The 12,497-nt window shown below is 43.0% G+C and overlaps 1 protein-coding gene across 10 annotated transcripts in view; it reads left to right on the top strand.

Moving 5' to 3' along the window:
- Positions 1 to 551: 551 nt before the first annotated feature.
- UBP1 (upstream binding protein 1) overlaps positions 552 to 12,497 on the top strand; it is a 50,370-nt gene continuing 38,424 nt past the window's right edge. For 8 of the 10 annotated variants that reach the window (XR_013960799.1, XR_013960800.1, XR_013960801.1 and 5 more), the window contains exons 1-2: positions 586 to 1,229; positions 9,843 to 9,994. Coding sequence is in view for 7 of the 10 variants with exons in the window: in XM_080672079.1 (XP_080528205.1) it covers positions 1,117 to 1,229; positions 9,843 to 9,994 (265 nt within the window). In the remaining 3 variants the exon portion in view is untranslated. Of the gene's footprint in view, positions 1,230 to 9,842; positions 9,995 to 12,497 lie in introns of all 10 variants that reach the window. The other 2 variants (XM_080672077.1, XM_080672075.1) reach the window with 2 other exon arrangements.

The raw sequence follows: 12,497 nt of genomic DNA, 5'->3' as shown, positions 1-12,497 counted from the left end.
ATCAAGGTTTTTCTGCCCAATGGGCCTTTCAGTCCACAAAGAGGGTGCGAGCCTATTGGCTAAGACTCCCACCCGCTTTCTCTTCTGTAGTGTGAGCAAAATCCAAAGACAACCCAAAAGACCATAGAGGGGTAATGCACCACAGGAAGTGGGATCTAGTACGGTCCAATGAACTCCTTTTGGCAGCAAATTCAGTGCTGGAACCCGCCCAAGAGGAACAACATTCTGATTGGTTGTTTAGTACAGGGGCACAGAGACTCACGGGAGTTTCGACCAAGCACTTGCCTTTATTGTCCAGTTCGCCTGTCAATCAATTAGCTTCTCAGGATGGACGAAAACAGACAGCCTTTTTGGCACCGCCTCTTCCTGGGCCGGTGTGAAAGGGCAGCAGGCCTCTTGGGCTGGGAACTTGCCGTGTGGGCGGGGTCGTGCCTCCCTGAAGGGAGAGTGCCTCCTCCGGGAAGCGCCGGGAGTGTCCCGTGCGCGGGCCCTGCGGGGCGGGCCTGGGCCGGGGGCAATCTCGGGGGCGGGGGCGGGGGCAGGGCCGGGGCGGAGCCGTAGGAGGCGGAAGCGGCGAGTGAGCTCGAGCCGGAGCTGTGGCGAAGCCATCGTCCGCGCCCGCGGAGCGGCGTCGGCGGGGTTGGCCGGGGCGGTAGAGCCTGGGCGGGCGGGCTGAAGCCCGGGGGTCGAGGCCGGGGACCGGGGGACGGGCGGGCTCACCCCTGCGCGGTCGTCGGAGCGGGCTGAACTCCCGTCCCCAGCGCAGTCCTGGGGAGGATGCAGCCGGGTGCCCCGGGGCGGGACGGGCGGCGGCGGCGGCTGCAGCGCTAGCGGCGCAGGGGTTGGGCGGCGGCGGCATGAGGCGCGGGGCCGGCGCCCGCGGGAGGGAGGCGCTGCCGGCGGCCCTGCCGCTCCCGCCTGAGCTCCTCGCCTTGCCCTGCCCGCGGGGCCCCGGCCGCTCTCGTGCCGGCCGCCGCCCCAGCCGCCGCTGGTGACCGCTCGCCGCGCCGCGGAGGCTTCACCCGCGCCCTCCCCCAGGACGCTCCGCGGAGCTCTGGCCTCTTCGCCGCTCTCGCGGAGGCCGCGCTGCGCGCCGGGTGACGGCGAGGCCGGAAGATGGCCTGGGTGCTCAAGATGGACGAGGTGATCGAGTCCGGGCTGGTGCACGACTTCGACGCCAGCCTTACGGGCATCGGGCAGGAGCTGGGCGCCGGCGCTTACAGCATGAGGTACCGAACACCCCGGGCCGGGCGGGCGGGCGGACGCCTCCGTACCCTTGGGAAAGGCCTGCAGGACCCTGGGCCTTGGCCAGGCGCGGCTGCGATCAGCGGTGCCCCGGGCCTACCCGGCTTGGGGTCCGGGCCTGCCGCGTGGCCGCCGGGGCCATGCAGCCTCGCAGGCCTCTGCCCACCCCGGTGGCGGGCTTGGGAGGGCGGCCCTGCAACCTTCGGCCCCGGAGTCGCTGAGGGTTTCATTTTTGCTGTAAAACACGCCCGGCTGTTAACGATGGCTTGGGTTGGTGGGGAAGGGGTTTCATTTCCTTGCAAGTGATTTACGAGCCACTTAGAGCTGGAATCTAGTACGAAATGTTAGGACTTACATTGGGAAAGTACTCTCCAAAGTTTGGGTATCGGTTCCTACCTACTCGGTTCTACATTGTAGTCTTTCCTAGTTGCAAATTTTAGTCACGTGATTCTATGTGACAATAGCCACAGGGGAGAACAGCACATCAACAGTAGTTACGGTTCTTTGATTGTCTCAAAATGAAAGTTTTCATTTTGGGGACTATGCTCGTAGGCTGCTTCCTTTTGAAGACGACTTTTAAGATACAGTGAATGCAGCACAAACAATAGTTTGTTGAGTGTTCACCGCCTCTATCGGCAGCCATTCATTTCATTTAAATTTGAGGGGTTGGAACATCTGAGTTCAGTCTCCGGCCTTTATCCGGAGGAATACTGTTCTTTTAACTCCTGTCAACTTGGCAGCTCTTTATTTCTTAGCTTTTTTTTGAAATTCAGTTTACATACTATAAAGTCGCCCCATTAAAGTTTAAAACTCGATGATTTGGCAGCTTTTTGTTCATGCGAACTAAAGTGAGATATTTATTCCAAATCTGTTGCTTAAAGTAATGCACTGAAGTGCTGTCCAGATGCCCAGCAGCCTCCATACATGTCACTGCTGCTCTCGGGGAGGACAAATGTCCTGAAGAAGAAAGACTTCTGGGTCAGTGTAGGCCTGGGTTGGCGGGGGCTGCTCCCTGAAGTAATTAGGCTTTTAAATCTTAAAAATAAATAACTCAGAAAGATGGAGGTGTTTGAGGAAGTGCTTGAAGGAAAGCCCTCGTTCACCAGTCTCTGACCCTGATTCTGTCTGTGCTGGTCTCTCTGAACTTGGCACTTCTCTCTGCAATTGTGCAACTGTATGAGGTGGCTTGTTTTTTTGGAACAACTGTTTCAGTTGTTGAGGAAATTGAGCTACTGAAAGTCATAGGGTCAACCCAGATGGGAGTACTAGAGGCAGTGATTGCCTGGGGAAAAGGTGGCCTCGTGCTTTTCCTTAAGACCTGGCCTTGCCGGAATAGGAGGGCAGGTGAAACAAACTCAATGTGTCTCTTCAGTTGCTTCTCAGTTACCAGTTATGACAAAATGAAAGTTTGCTGCTGAGAGCATTGTTTATTGAGTTATTTTGAGCTTTTATATTTTTTCCCCCAAGAGTTCCGTTTGTTTTAGTGATTTAACCAACTAATGAACTTTTATTTTGTATAAAGGAAGTAAAATCTTGATATTAAACCTTTCCTTGACCTTTTTTTTAAAGTAATGTGTAATATCTTTGTAATTCTGTGTTTTTTACAACACTTCTCATGGGGAAACATTTCCCCTTGAATGCTTTTGGTTATTGGTGATATGGTATGTGTCATTTAATCTAAAATTTTCAAGTATCTTTGAAGACAAATACCATTTTGGTTCTTTTTTCCATATATTTTTGGTATCCGTTTGCTCCTCAAAAACTAAGAGGAACCTATGAAAGTCCTTGCCTCTTGAAAATTCAAGACCCTTTATTTGAGATTCAAATTTAGGAAATGGCAAAATTGACTTGACCTGGAGAAAGTCTGAAGGCTTTAAGCTGTGCTGCCTTTGTTTGCATTGCATTCCCCACCTGGACCTGGAGCTCTCTGAGGGCCAGGTGGGTCTCAGGAATGCCCAGTGTCCTTTCACTGCATGGCAGTCTTTTCCTCTGCTACCAGATGGGAAGTAAGGGCTACTGATGCTTGTCCTTCTTTCATTTGTTCTCTCAAGTTCAAGAAGTAAACTTGCGCTAAACTTAAAATTATTTGAAAAGTGACTTTTTTTCTTGATTTCAGAGTAGTAGAGGGAGAGGGAGAATCATTGATCTGCTGCCTCCTGCAAGCCCCCTACTGGGAATGGAGCTTGTAACCTGGGCATGTGCCCTTGACAGGAATGGAAACTGGGACCCTTCAGTCCACAGGCCGATCTGTGCTCTATTCACTGAACCAAACAGGCGAGGGCTGAAAAGTGACTTCTTGATAAAAGTTTACTTTGTAGGCAGCTTTGCATTTTTTTTTTCAAAGTGGAGTATGCTTACTGTATTTGATTTTTGGATGACTTAAAACAAGAGGGATTTTTCTTTTAGAAAATGGTTTCTTCAGGTTTTACAGTACCTAGCTTGAAAGAGATCCTTTTTCTCAATTGTCTGACTTAACTTAAAAATATATTTGCATTAAATTTTGTAGGTAGATAGTATTGGGATATGTTGAGGCTAATTTCTGGTATTACCTTTGCTGCTCTTTTTCCCCTCTTGTGTATTGTGTTCTTCTGTGTGTATTGATGTGAGATAGGAGCTGCTTCAGATTTTATAGAAAATGAGGCAGGTTACAAAGAGTTTTTAAAATCTCAGTTACAACATCAGGATTCTAGAGATGGATGAAGAGACCCTAGAAAACTAATAGACCAGTCCTTTCCCTATATGTGAGTAAACCTAAGCTCATAGATGTTAAGTGATTGGTCCCAGTGGCTGTCATTGGCACTACCATTAAAAATGAAGGCTCAGCTCCCACATGCTGAATGAAGGCTGAAACTCATCTGAAATCTGGGTCATTCATGTTCTGTGAAGTAAGGGCCAGGTAACTAAGTAACTTAAACTTCTAGTAGGGTCATTTGGACCACTGGTAATTTTCTTTCCATCATTGTTCACATGAAATTATAATCTGTAGCATGTTACTTTTCAGGATTTAAGAAATAATACTGGTCTGGCCGTTTTGCTCAGTGGTTAGAGCAGGGCCCGCAGACTGAAGGGTCCCGGGTTTGATTCCGGTCAAGGGCACATACCTGGGTTGCATGCTCAATCCCTGACCTGGTCCAGGTGCATGTGGGAGGTAACCAATCAATGTGTCTCTCTCACATAGATGTTTCTCTCTCTCTCTCTCCCTCTCCCCCCCTCCCTCCCACTCTCTAAAAATCAATAGAAAAAATATCCTCGGCCCTAACCGGTTTGGCTCAGTGGATAGAGCGTCGGCCTGCGGACTGAAGGGTCCCAGGTTCGATTCCAGTCAGGGGCATGTGCGTTGGTTGCGGGCACATCCCCAGTGGCGGGTGTGCAGGAGGCAGCTGATCGATGTTGCTCTCTCGTCGATGTTTCTAACTCTCTGTCCCTCTCCCTTCCTCTCTGTAACAAATCAATAAAATATAAAAACAAAACAAAACAAAAATCTTCCTGCAAATGCTCTTTAAAAAAAAGAGAGAGAGAGAGAAGGGGATGGAGGGAGGAGACATTGATAGGAGAGAGAAACATCAAATCAGTTGCCTTCCTTACGTAGCCTTACAGGGGATCAAACCCAAAACCTTTTGGTATATGGGACCATGTTCCAGCCACCCAGCCAGGGCCAGAGTACAGTTTAAAAGATGCCATGGTACAGTACTGTTACATAAAGTACAGAATTTATTTGGTTCACGGTTTTTCGCCTGTTGTCCTTGTGATCTGGGTTTCAATCTCAGGCATCATTAGTGTTCGTCTCCTCCACTTTTATGACTTTGACAACCTTGATATGTAGTGGTCAAAGCTGTTGTTTTTAAACATGAAAAATAAAATTTTGGAAGCAAAGCTAGAATATACCTGTGAATATTTTGAGTTCAGAGGATTTCATGTCATTTTAGCAGAATGACTTTGAGTAAGATCACTCCTTGGTGTCATTTTCACTCATTTATGGATTACTTTGTCTCAATCTCAAATTACTTTGTCTCTAATAGAATAGTATGCTGTGTTTTTTTGTAGTCCCTTCATAATCAAGAAATTTAAAAATTTACTTAAAATAACAAAGGCCTTTATATTACTGGGAAGTGGGAAGTAGCCATCTCCTAATAATCTCAAGGCCCCTTTTCCTACCTTTCTTCTCTTTACTGTATCTCCTTCTCCCTCTCAATGTTTCCTATTTAAAATATTATTCTCCTAAATAAAATATTAGTGAAAAAGAGTTGCATTGTCTTACGCTTTTTGCACATCTTTTTAATATCTCACTTAGAAAACAATTCTCTTATCTGCTTTTGGAATATATTGTTTTGGTTGATATACATGAAGAAAGTCTAGCTTCAGATACATATGGGATTGGAAAAAGGAAGATTATTTTAATAGCCCTTTCAAGTAATGTTGGATATTCTTTGATATTATACCAGCACTTGACAAGTGGTGGTTTCTTAAAATTGCAACTTAGAATTGGCAATTGTGTCTATGTTTTTTTGTCTTGTTACATTAGAATCAATTGGTCTGTCTTGGACTTAATCAGATCTCTTACCCTGCATAATTTTGAAATGTGCATGAATTGTTAATTTGAAAAAAACAGTGGTTTTTCCTGAGTTGTGCAGATCTTCTAAATGTTGATGTTTTTCACTATGCGGTATCAAAAAATCACATTCCTTAATGTGGCCACTATCTCATCAGAGAAAGCACATGGTGGAGGGTTCAGATTTTATCATTGGCAACAAATATCACAGTTGTAAACGATGGGTTCACTTATTCATTTTTGAGGAAATTTTTGTTAAATACCCAGGTCTGAATATTCACAGTTTGTCAGTTTTTCTTTCAAGTTAAAAATAATATTCTGTGAGAGAAACTGCTAGGTCAGATCCCAGTGCTAGAATCTTTTCCTTGAGACAACCATTGCACTTAGGTGTGCCCAGAAATACATTATACCTACCCAAGGACTAATATATAATAAAGTTAATTTTAAACAATGACTGTTAGTACAGTTGGTGCCACTGCCTTGATTCATGCCAAGGCACCAGCATTTTAATCACTATTGGTTTTGTGCCACGAGTACAAATGTCAACAAAGTGAAAAAAGCCAGTAGTGTATTCTGAAAATACGTTTGACCTCTTGGGCCCCCTGGAAGAGTCTCGGGTTCCCCAGGATTACACGGACCACACTTTGACCTTTGATCTAATATTTAGCGCCTAGAGTTAGGATAGTTAAAATATTCTAAATTAAAAACCCATTATTAGAGCTCAGAGAAGTTAAATAGCCTGCCATAGTATCACTCAACAAATGGCAGAGCTGGATTTGAAGGCCCAGAGCTGGGGTTTGACCCCCTCTTTCTGCGGCACCCTTTGCTACCTACCGATTAATAATTGAGAAGTCTTCTCAAGGTAGTGAGAATATGATCGTTCTGGATAGGAAGAATCACTTTGGAATGCTATATATAGTATCTATTTATTTAAAAAAAAATTTTCTTGTGTCTTTTTTCCCTCCACGACCTTGATGAACTTATTCTAGGTATTACCTTCTTTTTTTAACTTTTTATTTTTTATTTATTTATTGATTGATTTCAGAGAGGAAGGAAGAGGGAGAGACAGAAACATCAATGATGAGAGTGAATCATTGATCGGCTGCCTTCTGCATGCCCCTCACTGGGGATTGAGCCTGCAACCCAGGCATGTGCCTGAACCACGACCTCCTGGTTCATAGGTCAAACTTCAACTATTGAGCCATGCTGGCTGGGCATTCTTATGCAGTCTTAGGTCATATTTTATTTTATTATTATTATTTTTAAAGTCAGACTTTTATTTCTTACAGTTCTGGAGACTGGGAAGTCCAGCAAGGTAGAATTTATTCTGATGCCTCTTTTCTTGGCTTATAGGCAGCTGCCTTCTATGTGTATTCACATAGCTTGTTCTGTGTGGTTGCTTGGAGAGGAGGGAGAGATCTCTTTTCCTCTTTATTTTTTTATTTTTAAAAAAATATATTTTATTGACTTTTTACAGAGAGGAAGGGAGAGGGATAGAGAACTAGAAACATTGATGAGAAACATCCATCAGCTGCCTCCTGCACACCCCCTACTGGGGATGTGCCTGCAACCGAGGTACATGCCCTTGATGGGGATCGAACCTGGGACCCTTTAGTCCGCAGGCCAACGCTCTATCCACTGAGCCAAACCGGTTAGGGCTTTTTTAAAATTGGTTTCAGAGCGAGAGAGGCGGGGAGAAAGATAGAAGCATCAGTGATGAGAGGGAATCATTGATCGGCTGCCTCCTGCACACCCGACACTGGGATCAAGCTTGCAACCCCGGCATGTGCCCTGACCAGGAATCAAACCGTGACCCTCCTGGTTCATAGGTCAATGCTCAACCACTGAGCCACGCAGACCCATCTTATGTTGTATTTTGATGGCATCTATTTATTGATCAACCCACGCAGTTAGCATTGGGATCTTAAAATTATGCATGTCACTTTTAGTATAATTAATACTTCTAAGTCATAGCTTTCATTCTTATTTATATTCTCACCAAGAGGATTTTAAATGCTTATATATATATGACATAGGTATATACATATTTTCATCTACTGTAGAGCCATTGTGGCTGGTATGGTTGTTTTTTCATAAAGACAACTGCTCTGAGTCTTCATTAGTCTCATTTTTTTTTTGTATCTGTTCCACTTAAGTGGAACTAAGCCCCTACCTAGGTCACAGTGTTGAGAAGAACTCTAGAGGAGGGCTGGGGGAGATCGCTGACTGCATTCCTCAGTTATACTGTGTGCAGAAGAGTGTTTTCATAATTCTTAGGTATAAATAAAAGAGAAGTAGAATTAGTGGTAATTTAGTTTCTGAATAATCAGTCTAGTGATTTAATAGAAATGTAGCCGAGAAGGAGGGAATGCAGAATTTTCCTCCCATTTCATTTCCACGTTTTGTTTGTAAATTAAATTTACTTAAAATGGGCCAGCCAAATACCTGAGTTAGTCAACAGCTTGCAGAAAACAGAAAGGGAAATAAGCAATTCAGACAAGCCTTTGATATTGGTGTTATAGTAGTTATTCATTTGACTATTTTATTATTTTACTTTTTATTGAAAAATGGATATAGAAAAATTATCAAGATGTAAATGTACATCTTAGTGAATTATGTCAATTACTTCATACACTAATTGTAGGAATGTGAAATGGTGCAGCCACTTTGGAAAACACTCTGGCACTTGCTCAAAAAGTTAAACATAGTTACCATATGACCCAGTAATTCTACTCCTAGATAGATATAAGATATCCAAGGGAATTAAACATATGTCTACACAGAAACATACAAGTGTTCACAGCAGCATTATGAATAATAGCCAAAAATTGGAAACAGCCCTGATGTTCATCATCTGATGAATGGATAAATAGAATGGTATATCCATACAATGGAACATCATTCAGATATAAAAAGGAATGGAGTAATGATACATGCTATAACATGGGTGGACCTTGAAAACAGATTAAGAAAAAGGCCACATGATTCTGTTTGATTAATGACCAGTATGGGCAAATCCTTAGAGACAAAGTAGATCAGTGGTTGCAAGGGGTTAGGAGTATGGTAGGGGGAAAAGGGACAGGGAATGACTGCCAGGGGGTACGAGATTTCTTTTTGAGATGATGAAAATGTTCTGGAAGTAGTGATGATGACTGCACAACTCTGTGAATATACTAAAACCCACTGAATTATATACTTTAAAAGTATGAATTTTATGATATGTAACTTAGATCTCAGCTGTTTTTAAATTGTTAAAATTAAAAGCAAGCCAAACATCCACGTATGTTTAACCTCCCAGGTTAACAGAGAATATAGGCAGTGCCCCAAAAGACACCCCCACCCTGGCCCCCTCCCATTTGCCTCCCAATTAATGCCCCAAGTTATTCTTGGGAGAAAAAATAGCAGTTGTTTTTACTGCCACTGTTTGCTTCTCAGAAGATGCCATTGTTTTAGACTAAGCACGAAGCTTTATGCTCTCAGCACTTGCCAAGCCTAGCAGGAAACTTTTTGTAAAGTACCATTTTAATCAAATGATTCTTTGTGATCTCATGGTGCTAATGTGACCTACCTTCAGCAGCAATAGTTCCTGCCTTTCAAAACAGGCAGCTACACACTCTTGACTTGCTCTTTATATATATATGTATGTGTGTGTATATATATATATATATATATATATATATATATATATATGAAGGATTTGGAGTTTATAGTGTTTAAAAATTTTCTTGAAGTAACTTTTTAAGTGACATTTTTATTGTTAGCCTTTATCAGTAGCATGGACTTTACTATTAAATACTTCTTATTTAAGCTACCTAATCATAGCTGCTTCCCTTCTCCTCACAGCCACACTAGAGATAACAGGTTTAATATTATCATTTAGGGGAGCCAAAGTAGGATTGATAATTCTTTTATTCTATGTATCATTTCTAAACTTAAATTTTAAAAGAAACTACCCCTAAATGTTTTTACATGCTTTTAAATATTTTAAACCCAAAGTAAGGTCAATGTTGATTTTTTTTTTTTTTTTTTTTTTTTTTTTGCTTTTCAGTGATGTCTTGGCATTGCCCATTTTCAAGCAGGAAGATTCTAGCCTTCCATTGGATGATGAAACTAAAAACCCACCCTTTCAGTATGTGATGTGTGCCGCAACATCTCCAGCAGTGAAACTGCATGATGAAACGCTCACTTACCTGAACCAAGGTTAGTATGGCTGTGTCATATTTTGATGCTAGGATTTACAAGAATCCTAAATGAAAGTTTTGACTGCCTAGATTACTGGAAGTCATTTTGAGTTACATTTTTTCCCCCTTAAGTTATATAACTAGTTCAAAAAAATTGTAGGAAACTTATTGTGAGCCAACAAAGTTATAGTTTGTGGAGACTGATTTGCATGAGAGTCTATGGAACAAGATTTATTTTATGGTTTTTCAGATAAAATCTAAAGGGGGAGCAAGTAGGAAAGGATGTCAGTTATTTTTAGTATCAGTGGTTTCAATGTGGAACTTGAGAATGAATCAGAAGTCCAGCTAGCAAGGAACCTGGGTCTCCGGCATGAAGCATGTACTTGCTGAAAATAGACATAAGCTGTGTCAAGATGGAGTCTGTGGCTAAAATAAATCATGTCAAATTTTGTCTACACATATCTTTTTTTAAAATTATTTTTTTAAAATAAATATTGTTCAGATTATTACAATTGTTCCTCTTTCCCCCCCCCCATAGCTCCCCTCCACCTGGTTCCCACCCCACCCTCTGCCCTTACCACCCCCTCCCCACTGTCCTCATCCATAGGTGTACGATTTTTGTACCACACCCCTTTCCCCCCAAGAATTGTCAGTCCACTCCCTTTCTAGGCCCCTGATTCTATTATATTCACCAGTTTATTCTGTTCATCAGATTTTCCATTCACTTGATTTTTAGGTTCACTTGTTGATAAACATGTATTTGTTGTTCATAATTTTTATCTTTACCTTTTTCTTCTTCTTCCTCTTCTTTTTTTTTTTTTTTTTTTAAATATATTTTATTGATTTTTTACAGAGAGGAAGGGAGAGGGATAGAGAGTTAGAAACATCGATGAGAGAGAAACATCGATCAGCTGCCTCCTGCACACCTCCCACTGGGGATGTGCCCGCAACCAAGGTACATGCCCTTGACCGGAATCGAACCCGGGACCCTTCAGTCCGCAGGCCGACGCTCTATCCACTGAGCCAAACCGGTTTCGGCTTCTTCCTCTTCTTAAAGAATACCTTTCAGCAGTTCATATAATACTGGTTTGGCGGTGATGAATTCCTTTAGCTTTTATCTGTGAAGCTCTTTATCTGACCTTCAATTCTGAATGATAGCTTTGCTGGATAGAGTAATCTTGGTTGTAGGTTCTTGCTATTCATCACTTTGAGTATTTCTTGCCACTCCCGTCTGGCCTGCATAGTTTCTGTTGAGAAATCAGCTGACAATTGTATGGGTCCTCCCTTGTAGGTAACTAACTGTTTTTCTCTTGCTGCTTTTAATATTCTCTCTTTGTCTTTTGCTCTTGGCATTTTAATTATGATGTGTCTTGGTGTGGTCCTCTTTGGATTCCTTTTGTTTGGGGTTCTGTGCGCTTCCTGGACTTGTAAGTCTATTTCTTTGACCAGGTGGGGGAAGTTTTCTGTCATTATTTCTTCAAATAGGTTTTCAGTATCTTGCGCTCTCTCTTCTTCTGGCACCCCATAATTCGGATGTTGGTACGCTTGAAGTTGTCCCAGAGGCTCCTTACACTATCTTCATATTTTTGGATTCTTTTTTCTTTTCCACTTGGGTGTTTTTTGCTTCTTTGTATTTCAAATCTTTGACTTGATTCTTGCATTCCTCTAGTCTACTGTTGGATCTCTGTATATTATTTTTTATTTCAGTCAGTGTATGTTTAATTTCTAGTTGGTCCTTTTTCATATCCTCGAGGGTCTCACTAAATTTATCGGCCTTTTCTAGAAAATTCTTGAAAAACCTTACAACCGTGGTTTTGAACTCTATATCCAGTCGTTTGCTTTCCTCCATTTCTTTCATTTGTGACCTGTTTCTTTGTCTCCGCATTTTGGTTGCTTCCCTGAGTTGATAGAGTGGCTTTGTGTGCTAGGTGTCCTATAGGGCCCAGTGGCTCAGCCCTCCCAGTTACCTGAGGTGGACACTCTTGGTGCACCCCTTTGTGGGCTGTGTGCACAGTCTTGTAGTTAAGCCTTGATTGTTTTTGGTATCACTGGGAGGAATTGACCTCCAGGCCAATTGGCTGTGAGGATCTGCTGTGTCTATGCTGGGAGAACTTCTGTGCTAGAGACACCCTTATGAGACAAGACTTGCTTCAGTGGGGCTTTGGTGCTCACTGAGTCTGCCCCCTGAGTGTGTCCCTTATGGATCTGAGGACTTGTAATCTGGATGGTCCCACTCTGATCCCTGGGTACACTGGCTCTTGTATCTCCAATGAGGTGCTAATTTAGCTGCTGCCTGAGGCCACCCAGCAGGAGCTACAGAGAGATCTGCAGATTCCTCTTCTTTGTTTGGGTTTTGGAGGTGCCCAGATGAGGCCCAGCTGTGAAGAAATGCAAGCTGCTGCGGGGCCTTGGGCCTTCTTTTGGATGTTTTGGGTCTCACTGACTCAGCTGCAGTTTGTTAGGTAAGTTTAGAATTCAAAGGACCAGGCCATTCATATGCAAAAACCTCTGCCCTCAGCTTA

The sequence above is a fragment of the Plecotus auritus genome, assembly GCF_963455305.1.
Source record: "Plecotus auritus genome assembly, chromosome: 6".
Lineage (NCBI taxonomy): Eukaryota > Metazoa > Chordata > Mammalia > Chiroptera > Vespertilionidae > Plecotus > Plecotus auritus.
This window is presented reverse-complemented; position numbering and strand designations above follow the sequence as displayed.